Source organism: Gorilla gorilla, chromosome 23 (assembly GCF_029281585.2).
Source record: "Gorilla gorilla gorilla isolate KB3781 chromosome 23, NHGRI_mGorGor1-v2.1_pri, whole genome shotgun sequence".
Lineage (NCBI taxonomy): Eukaryota > Metazoa > Chordata > Mammalia > Primates > Hominidae > Gorilla > Gorilla gorilla.
Window position 1 is genome coordinate 41,060,287 of NC_086018.1, and position 21,207 is coordinate 41,081,493.

The 21,207-nt window shown below is 51.4% G+C and overlaps 1 protein-coding gene across 6 annotated transcripts in view; it reads right to left on the bottom strand.

Moving 5' to 3' along the window:
- TTLL1 (TTL family tubulin polyglutamylase complex subunit L1) overlaps positions 1–20,646 on the bottom strand; it is a 49,336-nt gene extending 28,690 nt beyond the window's left edge. The window contains exons 1-6 of one of the 6 annotated variants that reach the window (XM_055374800.2): positions 20,497–20,642; positions 20,097–20,159; positions 10,804–10,888; positions 6,753–6,869; positions 1,683–1,891; positions 463–643 (exon numbers count right to left, since the gene is read on the bottom strand). In XM_055374800.2, the coding sequence (XP_055230775.1) occupies positions 463–643; positions 1,683–1,891; positions 6,753–6,865 (503 nt within the window). In that variant the 5' untranslated portion in view covers positions 6,866–6,869; positions 10,804–10,888; positions 20,097–20,159; positions 20,497–20,642. Of the gene's footprint in view, positions 1–462; positions 644–1,682; positions 1,892–2,216; positions 2,310–3,964; positions 4,112–5,752; positions 5,929–6,752; positions 6,870–10,803; positions 10,889–17,310; positions 19,050–20,096; positions 20,160–20,496 lie in introns of those variants that run through there. The other 5 variants (XM_031005617.3, XM_055374801.2, XM_055374802.2 and 2 more) reach the window with 5 other exon arrangements.
- Between the last annotated feature and the right edge of the window lie 561 nt (positions 20,647–21,207).

A 21,207-nucleotide genomic window follows, 5' to 3' on the forward strand; every position in this document is an offset into this window, starting at 1 on the left:
ACCTGCCACCTCACCCGGCTAATTTTTTTTTTGTGTGTATTTTTAGTAGAGATGGAGTTTCGCCATCTTGGCCAGGCTGGTCTTGATCTCCTGACCTCATGATCCACCCACCTCGGCCTCCCAAAGGGCTGAGATTACAGGCATGAGCCACCGTGCCCAGCCGCAAAACCCCATCTCTATTAAAAAAAAAAAACTCTATTAAAAAAAATACAAAAATTAGCTGGGCGTGGTGACGCATGCCTGTAATCCCAGCTACTCGAGAGGATGAAGCAGGAGAATCGCTTGAACCCAGAAGGCGGAGGTTGCAGTGAGCTGAGATTGTGCCACTGTAATCCTGCCTGGGCGACAGAGCGAGACTCTGTCAAAAAAAAACAAACAAACAAAAACCCACAAAGACTGCAGAACAGCATAAAACGGTGAACTGGGACCTGGCACACAAAGTGGGTGGCTGCCCACACTTACGAAGATGTCTTGCTGTCCCGGGACCACTTTTTGATCTGTGAGAGCTTGTTGATAAGGAAGATGCCCTTTCCCTGGGCCTTGCCACAAGGCTTCATGATCCAGGTGCTGGACGGGCTCTTCCGGAACTCCTCTACAAACAGGTTGTAGTCAGCGGGCAGCATATAGGTGACCGGAACAAAGTCTGCAAGGCAAAGACACCCAGCACTGGTAAGCAGCCAGCCCAACAGTGGCCATGAACAGAAAGATCTTGCCCTTGCCTTTCCAGGGCCTGTGGGATTAGTGTCCCTCACCGCAACCCAGCAGCTACCAGAACAAGGGCCTCTGCTTCACAATCCCTGGGCAACACTCACAAGTTACATTTACAGAGCCTACCTAAGCACCTTACAAACCTGTATTTTTCAATCCCCACGGCCACCTGGGAGCTACTGTAAACCCTGTAATAATTCCCATTTAGCAGATGAGGAAGCTGAGGCCCAGGGAGATCCGATAGAGAATTCTACCGAGGTTTGTGAAGAAATCTGAAACTATTCAGTCCAGCTTTTATCCCGGACTGGACAGGGACACACTGTCTTCCCTGGGTATAGCCAGACACAGTCATGAGCCCTCGTGGCAGCCTGTGGCTCAAGAAGTATTTCCCCAGGCTGAGCGCTGAGGGCATCCTCTGGCTTACACAAAGTCCATGCTGGCTGGGTGTGGTGGCTCACATCCATAACCCCAGCACTTTGGGAGGCAGAAGCGGGTGGATCACAAGGTCAGGAGTTCGAGACCAGCCTGGCCAATATGGTGAAATCCCATCTCTACTAAAAATACAAAAAAAAAAAAAAATTAGCTGGGCATGGTAGCGGGCACCTGTAGTCCCAGCTACTTGGGAGGCTGAGGCAGGAGAATTGCTTGAACTCAGGAGGCGGAGGTTGCAGTGAGCTGAGATCGCGCCACTACACTCCAGCCTGGATGACAGAGTGAGATTCCGTCTCAAAAAAAAAAAAAAAAAAAAACGCCATGCCAGGCAATTCCCAAGGCACTCACAGAAACTAGGATGCCACACTCAGGCCCCTCCTTCTCCCTCATTCTGGAGACCCCTGAAATGAAACAGGTGCCACCACAACTCGCGTGGACATGCTCACGCATCAAAGCCAACAGTCACCACCTCAGTGCCTCGCGCCCCAAAGAAAAAATTCAGCTGTTTACTGAAAACATGAGCTGGTGGAAGACGCACAAACCCAGATAGAGGTATTTTCCATTTTCATCTTTTTCTGCCAGAGGACTCCCTTCTTTCTCCAGCTCCTTCCTGTATCTTTTGATGTTCTTCACCATCAGGTCCTTCCGGGTCAGTTCATAGTGGTTTGGAAAATGGTTGACTATTTGGTCATCTGAGAGCCGATATCCAGCTTCGACGCTGAACACATTTCGGATGGTTTGCACACTCATCCTGAAAGAGATGAGCAGGAGAGACACTTGGCAGTGATGTCTGTGTGGCAGAAGTCCTTGTTCCCGGCCCCGCAAACACCCTGAACCCTCAGCACCCTTCCCCACTACTCCCACATCCCCTGGCACCTGAGCCAGGGGTTGCCCAGCCCACAGCAGCAGAGAATGGGTGCCCAGGGACAAGCCGGGACCCAAGTGTTGTGAGGGCCAGGAGCTGTGCTGATTCTGAGCTGTTTCCCTCTCTGGCCCGGAGCAGGCACTCAATAGATGTTTATTGATTAGTGATAACATGGATTAATGATAACACTGTCAACAAATAAAAGATATACCCTTTTCAGACTCTGAAGTCAGGAAACTCATTTAAACAGGATCTGTACCGAAATTCAGGAAGGTCAAGGACCCTTTAAAAACAAAATCACAGGGGTTATTTAAGGGCCCTGAGTCAGTACTTGATATTCTTGGAGAGTCTGCTGAAGGGGCAAGTTGGGGACGACAGAGTTGAAAGAGAAATAGATTCCTTCTGAGCCTCTGAGAAAGCCACAGTCTCCCCGCCACACACCTGTCCTCACCAACCCTCCGAGAAGCAGGGAAGGGGTACGGAGGAAGGGCTGGCCCCCGCTCAGAGCCAGAGTCACAAAACATGGCAAGTGGCCCCAGCCTCTTGCACTGTGGTCCCTGTGCCCTCAGCCTACCCCCACCCCACAGCACCACCCTAGAGAGGGTGCCCGGAGCCCCCGAAGGGTTGCTGTGGATTCCAGGATGGCTAGAATAAAGGGAATCTTTTTTGACTTTTTATTATGGAAAACCTCCATCACACTCAGAAGGAGAGAGAAAGCGTTAAGGGACCCCCATTGCCCCACTTCACCAGTTAACGGCACGTGGCCAGTCTCGTTTACTCTGAACCTCCACCCCCCTCAGCACTGGCATGTTCTGAACCAATTCCCAGACATCATATTATTTCATCCAAAGCATTTCTGTAAGATTCTCTAACGGTTCAAGACTCCATGTTTTATTATGTGATATCCTATTTTATATAATTATCAGAACTAAAAAAGCAATATGTATGTATGTATGTATGTATTTATTTATTTTTGAGACAGGGTCTCGCTCTATTGCCCAGGCTGGGGTGTCATGACTTGATCTCGCCGCACTGCAACCTCTGCCTCCCAGGCTCAAGCAATCCTCCTCTCTCAGCCTCCCAAGTAGCTGGGACTACACGAAGGGGCCACCGTGTCCTGCTAAATTTTTATAATTTTTTTTGCAGAGATGGGGTTTTGCCATGTTGCCCAGGCTGGTCTCAAACTCCTGGATTCAACTGATCCTGCCGCCTCAGCCTCCCAAAGTGCTGCAGTTACAGGTGTGAGCCACCGTGCTTGGCAATGGCAGGAATACTTCTATAGGGACAAGCTTCCCTTCATCAACAATCTAGGTGCCTCAAGAACAGTTCATACACAAAACACAGAATCAGTGCTTGATTCTTTCCCTTTATTTATCAGTTTTTCAAAATAAAGAGCTGGCCGGGCGCAGTGGCTCACGTCTGTAATCCAGCATTTTGTTTTGTTTTGTTTATTTGTTTTTGGAGATAGAGTTTTACTCTGTTGCCCCGGCTGGAGTGCAGTGGCACGATCTTGAATCACTGCAACCTCTGCCTCGCAGGTTCGAGCCATTCTCCTGCCTCAGCCTCCTGAGTAGCTGGGATTACAGACATGAACCACCAAACACCGCTAATTGTTATATTTTTAGTAGAGACGGGGTTTTGCCACGTTGGCCAGGCTGGTCTCAAACTCCTGACCTCAGGTGATCTGCCCGACTTGGCTTCCCACAGTGCTAGGATTACAGGCATGAGCCACCATGCCGGCCTATAATCCAGCACTTTGGAAGGCTGAGAATTGGGGCAGGGCTCAGCTGAGCAATTCTACTCCTCCTTGTGGCACTGACTGAGGTCATTCAGAAGTTTAGAGCCAGCCGATGGGATGAGCTGGGGGTCCCAGAAGGCTTTCTTCATGTCTAACACCTTGGCAGGCCGAGCTGGAGGCTGGAAGGCGGGCACAGCTGCACTGCCATGCACAACACCTACCTGTGGCCGCTGTGGCACGAGGGCTTCAGGATGGCACCTTCTCACAGGACAGCTCAGGGCACCCACATGTTTCCAACAGAGGAACTGGCCTGGGCCCAGGCATGTATGATTTTTACTGTATTCCACTGGTCAGTGTGGTCAAAGAGTCTTTCACGAGGGAAGGACAAAGACCTCAACTTTAGAGTGAAGTAGTGGCAAGAACTTTGCAGCCATCTTTATTTTCTTTTTATTTATTTATTTTTTTGAGACGGAGTCTTGCTCTGTCGCCCAGGCTGGAGTGCAGTGGCGTGACCTCGGCTCACTGCAATCTCCGCCTCCCGGGTTCACGCCATTCTCCTGTCTCAGCCTCCCGAGTAGCTGGGACTACCGGCACTCGCCACCACGCCCGGCTAATTTTTTTGTATTTTTAGTAGAGATGAGGTTTCACTGTGTTAGCCAGGATGGTCTCGATCTCCTGACCTTGTGATCCGCCCATCTCGGCCTCCCAAAGTGCTGGGATTACAGGCGTGAGCCACCGCGCCTGGCCGCCATCTTTATTTTCTCTCTTACTTTCTTTCTTTTAGAGACAGGGTCTCGCTCTGTTGCCCAGGCTGGAGTGCAGTAGCACAATCAAGGCTCACTGCAGTCTTGACCTCCTGGGCTCAAGCAAGCCTCCCACCTGAGCCTCTCAAGTAGCTGGGGCTACAGGCACGAACCACTATGCCTGGATAATTTTTGTATTTGTCTGTAGAGATGAGGTTTCACCATTTGCACAGGCTGGTGTCAAACTCCTGGGCTCAAGAGATCTGTCTGCCTCCACCTCCCAAAAGGCTGGGATTACAGGCATGAGTCACTGTACTCAGGCACCCCACCACCCAGCTAATTTTTTTGAGACAGGGTCTCAGCATACTGCCCAGGCTGGTCTCAAACTCCTCCCAAGGTGCTGGGATTGCAGGCATGAGCCACTGTGCCCAGCCCATCGTAATTATTTTAACGGCTGCACCATAATCCACTCAAAGTACTTAACCCACCCCCACATACTGTTTAACATTTAGTTGTTTCCAGTATTTTACCCCAACCAATTTTTCTGTAAACCTGATTGTACATTTAGTGCTTAGAACAGAAGCTCTTCTTTTTTATTTATTTATTTCTTTATTTTTTTGAGACAGAGTCTCACTGTCACCCAGGCTGGAGTGCAGTGGCGCGATCTCAGCTCACTGCAACCTCCACCTCCTGGGTTCAAGCGATTCTCCTGCTTCAGTCTCCCGAGTAGCTGGGATTACAAGCAGGCACCACCACACCCAGCTAGTTTTTTTGTATTTTTAGTAGAGACAAGGTTTTGTCATGTTGGTCATGCTGGTCTCCAACTCCTGGCCTCAAGTGATCCACTGGCCTTGCCTCCCACAGTGCTGGGATTACGGGCATGACGGCCAGAACAAGAGCTCTCAAAATATCAATTAGCTTGGCCAGGCACAGTGGCTCACGCCTGTAATCCTAGCACTTTGGGAGGCCAAGGCAGGCGGATCACCTGAGGTCGGGAGTTCGAGACCAGCCTGACCAACATGGAGAAACCCCCGTCTCTACCAAAAATACAAAATAAGCCAGGCGTGGTGGCACATGATTGTAATCCCAGCTACTAGGGAGGCTAAGGCAGGAGAATCGCTTGAACCTGGGAGGTGGAGGTTGCAATGAGCCGAGATTGCCCCATTGCACTCCAGTCTGGGTGACAGGAGCGAAATTTCATCTCAAAAAAAAAAAAAAAGAAAGAAAGAAAAAAATATATATGTATCAATCAGCCAAGACTATTACACTGTTTAGCCTTTTTCTTCATCTCATTCCATTTTTTGCTGTTGTTGAGAATAGCTCCGAAGGCTGGGTACAGTGGCTCACGCCTGTAATCCCAACACTTTGGGAGGCTGAAGTGGGAAGATCACTTGAGTCCAGGAGTTTGAGACCAGCCTGGGCAACATGGGGAGACTCTGCCCCTGAAATAAATAAATAAATAAATAAATAAATAAATAAATAAATAAATAAACAGCAGCTTTATGACCAAAAAAGAAAAAAAGAATAACTCCAAACTGCTTCTTATTCATGGCCGGACATGGTGGCTCATGCCTGTAATCCCAGCACTTTGGGAGGCCGAGATGGGAAGATCCCTTGAGGCCAGGAATTCAAGACCAGCCTAGGCAACATAGCAAGACCCTGTCTCTATAAAAAAAGAAAAAAATGCGGCCAGGCGCTTGGCTTACACCTGTAATCCCAGCACTTTGGGAGGCCGAGGCGGGTGGATCACAAAGTTCAAGACCAGCCTGGCCAACATGGTGAAACCCCGTCTCTACTAAAAACACAAAAAAATTAGCCAGGTGTGGTGGTGCCTGTAATCCCAGGTACTTGGGAACCTAAGGCAGGAGAATCGCTTGAACCCAGGAGGCAGAGATTGCAATGAGCTGAGATCGCACCATTGCACTCCAGCCTGGGTGACAGAGCAAGACTCTGTCCTGTCCTCTGGCCCAGCTATAATGCACGCTCACTGGAAGGGGAGGGCTGAGGCTCTTGTTTCTCACCCAAACTCCCCACAGGGTTGCTGCGCTGAAACACCCTGGACTTCATATCCCAGGGTGAACACAGTGATGTGGGAACACACCACAACACATACTCTCACAAAAAACCTTAAGGAAAAATGTGTGCGGGGAGATGGCACAATGACAGGAGACACTGGCTCTGAGGCCACTCTCTGGGAGGCACTGGAATTAGTAAAACCGATACGTAAGCCTCAGAGAAACAACCCAGCCCTGCTGTGTATGCTTACCAGTAAAAATTCCAGTCCTCGTTTTCTGTCACTTGGACCCATCCTCTCTTTTCAAAGTTATTGATCAGCACTGACTTCTCGATATCAGTGACCCATTTTACTTTCCCTGCCATAATCCTGGAAGAGATCAAAATATTAGAGCTACGAAACTTCAACAGCTCACTTCCCCTTAAAACCAAGGAATCCTCTAAACAGCACGCCCACCCCAAACTCGATCTTACCCCGGCAATGGTTCTCAACCAGGAGTGATTCCATCTCCGAGGGGACACCTGGCAATGTCTAGAGAGTCTGGTTGTCATGACCAGGGGATGCCTCTGGCATCGGGCATGTCCAGGCCAGGGATGCTGCTCAATGTCCGACTGCACAGATGACCCCTCACAACCAATTATCCAGCCCCAAATGTCAACTGTGCCAAGGCTGAGAAACCCTGGTCTGGTGGGAGATACAGGCAGCCACCAAATCACCACCCGGGAGTGTTCAACTGCAAGTGCGCCAGGAGCCACAAAGGAGGGGCACATGGGGCTCTGAGAGCCACAGACAGGGCAGGTGGGGAGGGCCACCCTGAGAAGGGGACCCTCGGGCCGACTTCCGATCGGTGAGTGGGGATCAGCATGCCTGTCCCACATCCCTCCAGGCACTGCTTGTCTCCCTACTTCAAGTCACCCTCTGTAACTGCAGAGTGACCATAGTAAGTGTTTATCTGGACTGGGCGTAGTGGCTCATGCCTGTAATCCCAGCACTTTGGGAGGCCGAGGCAGGCGGATCGCCTGAGGTTGGGAGTTCAAGACCAGCGTGGCCAATGTGGTGAAACCCTGTCTCTACTAAAAATACAAAAATTAGCCGGGTGTGGTGGTGCGCACCCATAATCCCAACTACTCGGGAGGTTGAGGCAGGAGAATCGCTTGAACCCGGGAGGCAGAGGTTGCAGTGAGCTGAGATCGCACCACTGCACTCCAGCCTCGGCGACAGAGCGAGACTCCATCTCAAAAAATAAAAATAGGCCGGGCGCGGTGGCTCATGCCTGTAATCCCAACACTTTGGGCGGCCAAGATGGGCAGATCACGAGGTCAGGAGATTGAGACCATCCTGGCTAACACGGTGAAACCCCATCTCTACTAAAAATACAAAAAATTAGCCAGGCATGGTGGCATGCGCCTGTAATCCCAGCTACTCGGGAGGCTGAGGTAGGAGAATCACTTGAACCTGGGAGGTGGAGGTTGCAGTGGGCAGAGATTGCGCCACTGCACCCCAGCTTGGGCGATAGAGCGAGACTCCATCTCAAAATAATAATAATAATAATAAATAAAATAAAATAAAAATAAAATAATTTTTTAAAAAAGTGTTTATCTGGGCCAGGCACGGTGGCTCATGCCTGTAATCCCAGCACTTTGGGAGGCCGAGGCGGGTGGATCAGGAGGTCAGGAGATCGAGACCATCCTGGCTAACACAGTGAAACCCTGTCTCTACTAGAAATACAAAAAATTAGCCGGGTGTGGTGATGGGCGCCTGTAGTCCCAGCTACTCGGGAGGCTGAGGCAGGAGAATGGTGTGAACCCGGGAGGCGGAGATTGCAGTGAGCGGAGATCGCACCACTGCACTCCAGCCTGGGTGACAGAGTGAGACTCCACCTCAAAAAAAAAAATTGTTTATCTGATGACATCACTCCCATTTAATAACCTCCATGACTCTCCGGGGCACTTAAACACACAGACCCCTGGCCCTCACCTGCTTCCCCAGGTCCACCTCACACCACCTTCTCCTTTACCCTCTGTTCTGCCACGCTGGGCTTCTCTGCCCACTCTCTCTCCTGCCACAGGCCTCGCACACACGGGGCCCCTCCGCCTGCAGCATGCTGCCCTCGATCTCTGCCTGGCTAAGCCGTCTCCCACTCATCTGCCAGCATAAATGAATGTCCTTGCTCCACAAAGCCTCCCTGACCCTCCAAACAAGGTGCTGGACCCCTCGGCACCCCTGGAGCTCTGTATCGAGCACCTGCTGTCCCTGCTGGGAGCCAGGGAGCTGGCTTGCTTTCTTCTTCACTGCCATGTGCCCAGGGCCCAGCTCCATGCCTGGCAAGTGAGGGATGCTCAGTTCAGATGGAGAAACTGGCTGCAGTCCCAGGCCTGTCAGCGCCACTGTGGGACTCGGAGCTATCATAGTTATAGGAGGACTCTGGACCTCGGTTTGCTCTGAAAAGTCTCGTTTTCAAACTGCTCAGGCAGCCCAAGAGTCAAGGCTCCCACCCCGGCTCCAACCAGGAAGGCTACATGAGGCTGCCTCCCCACCCTGGCGACCCCCACACCACAGGCATCTGGCCTGTACCATTCACACATTGTACTTAAGACAATCTTCTGGCCAGGCGCGGTGGCTCACGCCTGTAATCCCAGCACTTTGAGAGGCTGAGGCAGGCGGATCACTTGAGCCCAAGAGTTTGAGACCAGCCTGGGCAACATGGCAAAACCCCATCTCTACAAAAAAATACAAAAATTAGCTGGGCGTGGTGGCATGCACCAACAGTCCCAGCTACTTGGGAGGCTGAGGCAGGAGGATCACTTGAATCTGGGAGGTCAAGCTGCTGTGAGCCAGGATGACGCCACTGCACTCCAACCTGGGGGACAGAGTGAGACCCTGTCTTAAAAAAAAAAAAAAGCACTCAAGAGACATTCACTATTATCATCATCATCCCCACTGCACCAGTGAGGAAGCTGAGGCTCAACAGTTAAGAGCCTGTGTAAGAACCAGACTCAGCTGGGTGCAGTGGCTCATGTCTACAATCCCAGCACTTTGGGAGGCTGAGGCGGGCGGATCACCTGAGGTCAGGAGTTCAAGACCAGCCTGGCCAACATGACGAAACCCCGTCTCTACTAAAAATACAAAAATTAGCTGGGCGTGGTGGCATGTGCCTGTAATCCCAGCTACTCAGGAGGCTGAGGCAGGAGAATTGCTTGAACCCGAGAGGCGGAGGTCATAGTGAGCCAAGATCGTACCACTGCACTCTAGCCTGCGCGACACAGCAAGACTCTGTCAGAAAAGAAAAGAAACGAAACGAAAAAAAAAAGAGAAGAGAAGAGAAGGAAACAGACTCAAGGGAGTCCAGGTGCCCTGATTCAAAGCCAGGGTGATACTACTCTAAAGTGCCGCCTCTCTCCACACAGCCCATCACCTCCCTCTGTGAACCTGGCCTTTGGCAGGATGATGACAACACCCAGGTCACAGGGTCAATGAGCAATAAACAGAACCGCTCTCTGCAAGCTACAAGGTGCTGTATAAAGCACTGCTGTTAGGTGATCCGACATGGTGCATGTGGAACCTCAGCAGTCACACCAAGGTGACAGTAAAAGCACAGGAGCCGCACCCCAGAGCGTGAGCCCATCCCACACCCCTCACACCCGCAGACATGGGGACCACGGGAGCCACACCCCAGAGCGTGAGCCCATCCCACACCCCTCACATCTGCAGACACGGGGGCCACGGGAGCCACATCCCAGGCGTGAGCCCATCCCACACCCCTCACACCCGCAGACATGGGGGCCACGGGAGCTGCATCCCAGAGCGTGAGCCGATTCCACACCCCTCACACCCGCAGACACGGGGGCCACGCCAATGGCTCAGGGGACTTTTCATTTTCACTATGTGATTTCAGCCTCCACAGCTGTGATTTCCTGATGAATCCTGCTTGCGGCCTGGGGACCACCCCCCAACCACCGCCGTCCAGGCTGCATGGTTCACACGTTGTACTTAAAGCAAGCATCTTAGTGGGTGACCTCACACCAGCCACTGACATCTACCTGGAGGTGACAGAAGAGTAGTGACTGGAGACCAGGAAGGCTGTGCGCGATTCTCACACAGTGCTTCCCCAGGCCTCAACGCTTCCAGGTGTGAGAACCCAAACCCACCAAGGCAGACGGGCCAAACATCCTCATCCACATTTCACTAAGCAACTGGGGCAGGTGCTTTAGCCAGACCATCAGGTGTCCCTCCCAGGCCCCGTGCCCTCTCTCCCACCGTGTGGGCAAATGGTCCCTAAGGGGCCGTCTCAGGCTGTACCTACCATAGGCACTGACAGAGCACCACTGGCAACGCCCACGCTCACCTCGGTCTCGCTGACGTCACTGACGCCGGCCCCTCCTTCTTCCCTAAAAGTTAACACAAAGATGAAATGTACATCACACACATTAAGAAGACACTCTTTAACCATTTTTTGTTTGTTTTTGTTTTTTTGAGGCAGGTTCTCACTCTGCTCACCCAGGCTGAAGTGCAGTGGTATGATCTCGGCTCACTGCAATCTCCGCCTCCTGGGTTCAAGTGATTCTCCTGTCTGAGCCTCCTAAGTAGCTGCGACTACAGGCGAGTGCCACCACACCCGGTTAATTTTTGTATTTTTTGTAGAGACACGGTTTCCCCATGTTGGCCAGGCTGTTCTCAAACTCCCAGGCTCTAGCGATCTGCCCACCTCAGCCTCCCAAAGTGCTGGATTTATAGGCATGAGCCACCGTGCCTGGCCTCTTTAACCATTTTAAGAATACTATGACAAAACCGTAACTAGCCAGAATATTCAGTGGCTGGCATCTTGTTTAACAAATGTACACCAAAAGATGCTCTTAAAAGTCTTCCCATTACAGTAAGAATTTCTGAACTGTATTACTTACTGGCTCCAGCTGGCCTTCTCAAGCTGCCATACCACCCCTCATGGCACACACCCCTCGCTCCAGCTGAGCTCAGCCCCTTCCCACACCTGCCGACCCTTTCCTCCCACCTGCAAGCCTGTGTGCACCCTGTGCCCCACCTGGAACGGCCCCTCTGCATTGTCTCTTCTCCAACTCCTACCAATCATGCAAGGTACAGTTCAAAGGTCACTCCCTCCACAGAGAGCCATTCTCAGCCTTAGCTGGATGGAGCTAAGGTGCCCTCCCCAGACCTTCTGTCTCCTCTCCTGCCATCCTTGCTGGCACTCAGAACTGCCTACCTTGCATTTCAGCCCTTTAAGTACATTCCTTCTATAAACACAGGAGGGTGGGACTCTGAGTCACCTGTTCCCACTCTTGCTTGACTTTTTTTTTTTTTTTTTTTCAGACAAAGTCTCGCTCTGTTGCCCAGGCTGGTGTGCAGTGGCACATCTTGGCTCACTATAACCCCTGCCTCCTGGGTTCAAGCGATTCTTCTTTTTTTTTTTTTTTTTGAGACAGAGTCTCACTCTGTTGCCTAGGCTGGAGCGATCTTGGCTCACTGCACCCTTCGCCTCCTGGGCTCAAGCAATTCTTCTGCCTCAGCCTCTGGAGTAGCTGGGATTACAGGCGCCCATCACCATGCCTGGTTAATTTTTGTATTTTTAGTAGAGACAGGGTTTCACCATGTTGGCCAGGCTGGTCTCAAACTCCCAACCTCAGGTGGTCCGTCTGCCTCGGCCTCTCAAAGTGCTGGGATGACAAGCGTGAGCCACCGCGCCCAGCTGCACAGAATCTTTCCAGGCTGTGATGTGGACATGTGCATCAAAGCCCCCCGTCCATCCTGCCTGACCTGAACATCTCCAGCACAAGCCCAGGCACAGGCAAGGCCCTCAGTAAATATTCAGTGCATGAGGGAGGGAGTGGGTAAACCCTCCAGGTGAGTCCCTTTAACCTGACTCTGCTTTTGACAGTCGCTCCCATAGAGATGTGTTAAGGGTTAAGCTGTGTCCCCACAAACTTATGGGGAAGTCCTAACTTGTCTGAAACAAGTACATGCAGCAGAAAGAGCTTTGCTCCAAAGCTCCCCACACACCCCTTCCATTTTTTTTTTAATGTATTTTTTATTTTATTTTTTTGAGACAGAGTCTCGCTCAGTCGCCCAGGCTGGAGTGCAGTGGCGCGATCTCAGCTCACTGCAACCTCCGCCTCCTGGGTTCGAGCATTCTCTGCCTCAGCCTCCCAAGTAGCTGGGACTACAGGCGCCTGCCACCACGCCCAGCTAATTTTTGTATTTTTACTAGAGATGGGGGTTTCACCATGTTGGCCAGGTTGGTCTTGAACTCCTGACCTCATGATCCACCCGCTTCGGCCTCCCAAAGTGCTGGGATTATAGGCGTGAGCCATCACACCTGGCCTTTTTTTTTTTTTTTTTTTTTTTTTTTTTTTGAGTCAGAGTCTTGCTCTGTCACTCAGGCTGGAGTGCAATGGCACCATCTTGGCTCACTGCAACCTCCGCCTCCTGGGTTCAAGCGATTCTCCTGCCTCAGCCTCCCAAGTGGCTGGGATTACAGGTACATGCCCCCGCGCCTGGCTAGTTTTTGTATTTTTTAGTAGAGACGGGGTTTCACCATGTTTACCAGGCTAGTCTCAAACTCCTGACCTCAAGTGATCCATCCCCTTCTGCCTCCCAAAGTGCTGGGATTACAGGTGTGAGCCACTGCACCTGGACCCCTTCCATTTTTTTTTTTAAACAATACAGATAATTGATTACGTCACATTAATAATATCTACAAAGGCTCCAGAGCTGGTAATTTCTGGGCTTGATATCATCACCAATAGCTTGAGTTCTTCCCATTTTCCATTTTGCCATCCTCAGAAAATTGGCTCTGTCCTCAGCCAAGCCCAGTCAAGACAGCTACATTTCCAGGAGAGGAAAAAGCCTGTTTCTTTTTCAGGGTTTCTTTTTATGTGAGAAAATCTTCTGGAAAAAAAATAAAGGCCAGACAGGGCGTGGGGCATAGTGGCTCATGCCTGTAATCCCAGCACTTTGGAAGGCTGAGGTGGGTGGATCACCTAAGGTCAGGAGTTCGAGACCAGCCTGACCAACATGGTGAAATACCATCTCTACTAAAAATACAAAAATTAGCCGGGCATGGTGGCGCGCGCCTGTGATCCCAGCTACTCAGGAGGCTGAGGCAGGAGAATTGCTTGAACCCAGGAGGCAGAGTTTGCAGTGGGCCGAGATTGTACCACTGCACTCCAGCCTGGGCAACAGGATGAGACTCCGTATCAAAAATAATAAAAACAGGCTGCGCGCAGTGGCTCATGCCTGTAATCCCAGCACTTTGGGAGGCCAAGGTGGGTGGATCACCTGAGGTCAGGAGTTCGAGACCAGCCTGGCCAACATGGCGAAACCCCGTCTCTACTAAAAATACAAAAATTAGCTGGGCATGGTGGCGGGCGCCTGTAATCCCAGCTACTTGGGAGGCTAAGGCAGGAGAATCGCTTGAACCCTGGAGGCAGAGGTTGCAATGAGCCAAGATCGTGACATTGCACTCCAGCCTTGGTGACAAGAACAAAACTCCGTCTCAAAAATAATAATAATAATAATAAAGACCAATAATACTCCTTTTTAAAAATACATATATGGGCTGGGTGCAGCGGCTCACGCCTGTAATCCTAGCACTCTGGGAGGCCGAGGCAGGCAGATCACGAGGTCAGGAGATCAAGACCATCCTGGCTAACATGGTGAAAACTCTTCTCTACTAAAAAAATACAAAAAATTAGCTGGGCATGGTGGCGGGCGCCTGTAGTCCCAGCTACTCAGGAGGCTGAGGCAGGAGAATGGTGTGAACCTGGGAGGTAGAGCTTGCAGTGAGCCAAGATTGCACCATTGCAGTCCAGCCTGGGCAACAGAGCAAGACTCTGTCTCAAACAAACAAAAAACATATATAGCTCTCTCACTGGCCAAAATTGTATCCCCACCAATTCCTAAAACAAACATAGGCTGGCCAAGTGGTGTGGCTTACACCTGTAATCCCAGCACTTTGGAAGGCCGAGATGGGCGGATCACCTGAGGTCACGAGTTCGAGGCCAGCCGGACCAACAGAAACCCCGTCTCTATTAAAAATACAAAATTAGTTGGGTGTGGTGGCGCATGCCTCTAATGCCAGCTACTCGGGAGGCTGAGGCATGAGAACTGCTTGAACTCAGGAGGCGGAGACAGCGGTGAGCCAAGATCGCACCATTGCACTGCAGCCTGGGCAACAAGAGCAAACTCCATCTCAGAAACAACAACCACGACAACAACAACAAAAACCCACTGGCAAGGGAATGAGCATATCAAACTGGGTTAGGCTAATTAGGATTTATTCCTGAGTTGGGGATATGATCACCTTCCCTGAGCAAAATTCTTGATTTAATTAATGAAGAAAAAAATGAAAAAAGGCCATGTGTCAGCCACAAGTGTCTTGACAGATCAACTGAGCCAACTGAGATTTAACAAGTTGAGACTCTCAAAGCAGTTTGGTTAATTTCCTTGACATTATTTACTAATGCTTACAAAATTGCTACTTTGTGTCATACTTTCTACTAACCATTTTACCTAACAATATCACGGCATTAAAACAAACTAAATCCTTACTCTCGTCAAAAGGGATGCCAAGGAAGATAGAAACAGAGTTCCCGTCTTCTGAAAAAACTCTAAACATATTTTTTTTCTTTTTTGAGATGGAGTCTAGCTCTACTGCCCAGGCTGGAGTGCAGTGGCGCAATCTTGGCTCACTGCAACCTCTGCCTCTCAGGTTCAAGCGATTCTCCTGCCTCAGCCTCCTGAGTAGCTGGGATTACAGGCACCCGTCACGATGCCCAGCTAATTTTGTATTTTTAGTAGAGGTGGGGTTTCACCATGTTGTCCAGGCTGGTCTTGAACTCCTAACCTCAGGTGATCCATCCACCTCAGCCTGCCAAAGTGTTGGGATTACAGGTGGCTCAGAGCTACTGTGCCCAGCTGACATCTTTTTCCTTCTTTCTTTGCAGGCTCCCCACCTGCTTTTTCTAGGTTTTTTTTTTTTTTTTTTTTTTTTTTTTGAGATGGAGTCTCGCTCAGTCACCCAGGCTGGAGTGCAGTGGCGCGATCTCGGCTCACTGCAAGCTCTGCCTCCTGGGCTCAAGCCATTCTCCTGCCTCAGCCCCCCGAGTAGCCAGGACTACAGGCGCCCGCCACCACGCCCGGATAATTTTTTGTATTTTTAGTAGAGATGGGGTTTCACCGTGTTAGCCAGGACGGTCTCGATCTCCTGACCTTGTGATCTGCCCGCCTCGGCCTCCCAAAGTGCTGGGATTACAGGCATGAGCCACCGCGCCCAGCCTTTTTTCTAGGTTTCAACCACAAGCTTCCAATCTCTTATCATCAGGTGGTTAGGCTGGAGTAATTCTAGCCAGGGCCCTGGCTGGGCACTGGAGCTCAACCATGCCTGCACAGAGTAAGGAATGACAAATTTATATCATCATGAAGAACAAAAGCTACCACCTTTTTTTTTTTTTTTTTTTTTTTGAGATGGCATCTCGCTCTGTCGCCCAGGCTGGAGTGCAGTGGCGCGATCTCAGCTCACTGCAATCTCCACTTTCCAGGTTCAAGCGATTCAAGCGATTCTCCTGCCTCAGCCTCCCGAGTAGCTGGGACTACAGGCGCATGCCACCATGCCCGGCTAATTTTTTGTATTTTTAATAGAGACGAGGTTTCACTGTGTCAGCCAGGATGGTCTCCATGTCCTGACCTCGTGATCCGCCTGCCTCGGCCTCCCAAAGTGCTGGGATTACCGGTGTGAGCCACCGCGCCTGGCAAAGCTACCACTTATTAAGCTCTAGCATGTGTCAGGTACTGGGTGGGGTAGTTTATGAATATTCTTCTCCACTGTGTATATTATCGTCTCATGTGATGCCCAAAGGCAGATGATATGATTTGTCTGTATCCCAATCTCACCTTGACTTGTAATAATCCCCACGAGTCAAGGGCAGGGCAAGGTGGAGATAAACAAATCATGGGAGTGGTTCCCCCGTACTGTTCTCGTGGTAGTGAATAAATCTCGTGAGATCTGATGGTTTTATAAATGCGAGTTCCCCTGCACAAGCTCTCTTGCCTGCCACCATGTATAATGTGCCTTTGCTCTTCCTTCACCTTCCACCAGGATTGTGACTGTGAGTCAATTAAACCTCTTCCTTTTATAAATTACCCAGTTTTGGGTATGTCTTTATTAGCAGCATGAGAAAAGACTAATACAGCAGGAATTCTCCCCATTTTACAGATGAGGAAAATGGGGGCCAGAGAATAAAAAGAAGAGGAGAGTGTGCAGCCTGTGGACAGCCTACACGCTTCCCTCCCACCCCAGATGGCAACTGTTATTTCACATGTGCCTCCCACATTAGATAGCAACCTCCTGCGGGGCAGCAGAGTGGGCTGGCTCAGGAGCGGGCTGGCTCAGGAGCGGGCGGGCTCAGGAGCGGGCGGGCTCAGGAGCGGGCGGGCTCAGGAGCGGGCGGGCTCAGGAGCGGGCGGGCTCAGGAGCGGGCGGGCTCAGGAGCGGGCGGGCTCAGGAGCGGGCGGGCTCAGGAGCGGGCGGGCTCAGGAGCGGGCGGGCTCAGGAGCGGGCGGGCTCAGGAGCGGGCTGGCTCAGGAGCGGGCTGGCTCAGGAGCGGGCTGGCTCAGGAGTGGGCTGACTCGTGTCTGTTCTCATGTCGGGCACGCAGCCAGCCAGGCCTAGTGTGGGGCTCCAAAATCGTGTGTAGACAAGTGATCCACCGGGCCACGCCCCACTGTGTGGAAGAATGGGTGATTCCTTCCCAACCCCAAGCAATACTAAGCCGTTTTCCTTTGAAAAGTAAATAAATACCTGATGTCAGATTGTTTTATTGTTGCTTCCTCCTAAAACAGAAAACGGAAGTGGGGTTAAGGGTACTGAGTAACGTGTTATTCTCTCTCCTGGTTCACGTGAATTGATGCATCTCAATCTTATGCCACTTTCTAAACTGAGCATCATAAAAACCTAACCAGGAAAAACAGAGAGTGACATATTGACCTTTTATGTTGAATGCAGCTCACAATTGGAGTTGGGGCTGTCACCACCTGAGGTGTGTCAACCACAGAAAGCCATCCGGAAACCAGAGAGCTGCTGGTTATTTTCAGAAGACAACCTGGGTCTCGCTCCTGGGGCAACTGGGTAGGATCGTCATGAGCTCAAAGAGAAGGTTTCCCACGAACACCCTGGATATCAGGGCCATTGGTGGTCTAACTTCTCATCCACCCACACAGCCCTGACAGCCACTCAGTGCCAGGCCTGTAACAGACAGACATTAAACTGAGAGCCCAGATGGGGGCGAGGAGCGCAGGAGACACATTTAACAAGCTGTGAGACCTGCCTGCGGCAAAGGGCTTCAACAACACATCGCAGTTCAACTGTGGCCGGGGAAGGAAGGGATGGTTAATTTGATCCAGCAGCAAATCAGGTCAGCTCCACTCCAGAAGATTCCAAATCCATCCTCCACTCCCATAATGTCCCCTCTCTCCTGGGCAACTGCAGCAGGCCCCACTCCGTCCCCTGCTACTCTTCTCACTCCACTACAACCCATTTCCCACCCAGCAGCGGACCGATGTGTGACACACACAACACTAACCATGTCACCCTGCTCACTACCCCACAGTAGCTTCATATTGCATTCAGAATGAAGCTAGTGGTCCTCCATGGCCTACGAGGCCAGCCCTGCAGATCTGGACCATCACCTCTTAGGCCTTGTCTCTCACCAACCGTCTTTAACCCCTGGCCTTCTTTCAGCTCCTGACACCCCACAGGCTGCATTTTGTCTTAAGCCTTTGCTCTTCCTCCAGATTTGTCCCTTCTCAAAAGTCAACTGCTCAGAGTGGCTTTCCCCAACCACTCAATCTCAATCCTCCTGACTCCACCACATTGTCACTTTATTTTCTCCATGGCACTTGGGTTATAAGCAATCATTTAGTCCAGTGCTACTCAAAGCATGGCCCACGCGTGAGCAGCACCTGGAGCTTGTTAGAAATACAGATTATTTGGGAGGCCAAGACAGGTGGATCACCTGAGGTCGGGAGTTCAAGACCAGCCTGGCTAACAGGGTGAAACCCCGTCTCTACTAAAAATACAAAATTAGCTGCGCATGGTGGTGCACATCTGTAATCCCAGCTACTCAGAAGGCTGATGCACGAGAATCACTTGAACCTGGGAGGTGGAGGTTGCAGTGAGCTGGCATCACGCCACTGCACTCCAGCCTGGGCAACAGAGTGAGACTCCATCTCAAAAAAAAAAAAAAAAAGAAATATAGATTCTTAGCAGGGCACGGTGGCTCACACCTGTAATCCCAACACTTTGGGAGGCCAAGGTGGGTAGATCACCTGAGGTCAGGAATTCAAGACCAGCCTGGCCAACATGATGAAACCCTGTCTCTACTAAAAATACAAATATCAGCCGGGAGTGGTGGTGGGCGCCTGTAATCCTAGCTATCTGGGAGGCTGAGGTGGGAGGATTGCTTGAACCCGGGAGGCAGAGGTTGCAGTGAGCCAAGATCACACCACTGCACACTCCAGCCTGGGTGACAGAGCGAGACGGTCTCAAAAAAAAAAAAAAAAAAAAAAAAAAAAACCAAGAATATGGCCAGGCACAGTGGCTCACGCTTGTAATCTCAGCACTTTGGGAGGCCGAGGTGGGCGGATCACCTGAGGTCAGGAGCTCGAGACCAGCCTGGCCAACATGGCGAAACCCCATCTCTACTAAAATTTAAAAAATTGGCCGGGCATGGTGGCGCATGCCTGTAATCACAGCTACACGGGAGGCTGAGGCAGGAGAATCTCTTGAACCCAGGAGGCAGAGGTTGCAGTGAGCTGAGAGTGACCGCACTCCAGCCTGGGCAACAAAGCAAGACTTCGTCTAAAAATAAATAAATAAATAAATAAAGTAATAACAATGTCAGTGATGACTTCACGTTGAGCAGGGCATTCGCTCACAGCGGTATTGTCACTGTCCATCTCCACGCCCGCACTGGGTGACAGTACCATGCTCCACAGTGACGGCTTACCAGTGTCTAATTTGAGGGCAGAGCAGGGCCCATCTTTTTTTTTTTTTTTTTGAGACAGAGTCTCGCTCTGTCGCCCAGGGTGGAGTGCAGTGGCGCAATCTCGGCTCACTGCAAGCTCCGCCTCCCGGGTTCACGCCATTCTCCTGCCTCAGCCTCCCGAGTAGCTGGGAATACAGGCGCCCGCCACCACACCCGGCTAATTTTTTTTTTTTTTTTTTTTGTATTTTTAGAATAGACGGGGTTTCACCGTGTTAGCCAGGATGGTCTCAATCTCCTGACCTCGTGATCCTCCCGCCTCGGCCTCCCAAAGTGCTGGGATTACAGGCGTGAGCCACCGTGCACGGCCGGGGCCCATCTTTTTGTACCGCCACAACCCGGCACCATAACGTGCTCATCAAACGTTTCCTGAGCAAAGAACCTGCTGTGCAAATGCCAAAAGGGCTAACAATGATAAGATACTTTCACTTCCAGAATTAATCTCCTCTAATGCCCCAGCTACTCTATGGAAAAGGATGACTACCCCGCCCTGCCCTCTTAGCTGATGGGGAATCAGAGAGGGGAAATGTCTTGGTCCAGTCACCTAGAGGGAAGACACAAGTCTCTTGTCTCCTGCCCTGAGTTCTCTCCACAGGTACACTGCGCCCTGCAAAAGATGCCAACAGAAACAACACAGATTGCAAACGAATGGGAAACGTGTAGGAACAATGAAAGTCTGGGATAACAAATAATAAACATAATGATGCAATTACAACAGTCGGACAGCACGAGGTAAGTCATAGGAACTCAGCGGAGGGAGAAAGGCACGGTGGTCAGCGCGGGCTTCCTGGAGGACTCGGATCCGGCAAGCAGCATCTGAACCGCATTTTCGCAGCCGCGCAGATACTGGCGCCCACACTCTCTCACCCATGCGCACTCGCCAGCCCGCGCGCAGCCACACCCTCGGTGCCCGGGAGGCGGCGGCCTGGGGGACAGGACCTCACCTGTGGGCTCAGAGCGCCGAGGGACTCGGAGGAGCGCCCTGCAGGGATGCCTCCAGCCGCGCCCCCGCCCCCCTCCAGCCCCTCTCCGGCGCTCGCAGGAGGACGCAGCCGACTGCCAGGCGCACCGGCCCGCCCCGCCCCGCGCTGCACTCTACTTCCAGGGCGGCGCCCTGGCAACCCACTACGCGACCGCCGGCGCTGCGACTATTTCCGGAGTCAGACTTGCCTGGGGCTTCTTTGGGCTCCATACCTCGGGCGGCCGCTATGCCCAGGGCTTGGATCCTAGGAAATGCCAGGCCGTCCACCCTCTCGGGGCCCAGAAAGGAAATTGAGAAGGGTCTGGAGCACGGGATTAAGTCTAAAAAGAAAGGTAGAGCGGTGTGATGATTAGGTCCGAATCCTGGGTTCGGTCTCAATCCGCTGTTTAGCCTCTCCTACCCCTTCTACCTCGGCTTTCTTATCTGAAGAAATGGTGATGTTGTGCCACTGCACTTCAGCCTGGGCGATAGAGCGAGACTCCATCTCAAATAATAATAATAATAACATAAAAATAAAATAATTTTTTTAAAAAAGTGTTTATCTGGGCCAGGCTCGGTGGCTCACGCCTGTAATCCCAGCACTTTGGGAGGCAGAGGCGGGTGGATCACGAGGTCGGGAGATCGAGACCATCCTGACTAGGCTGAGGCAAGAGAATCGCTTGAACCCGGGAGA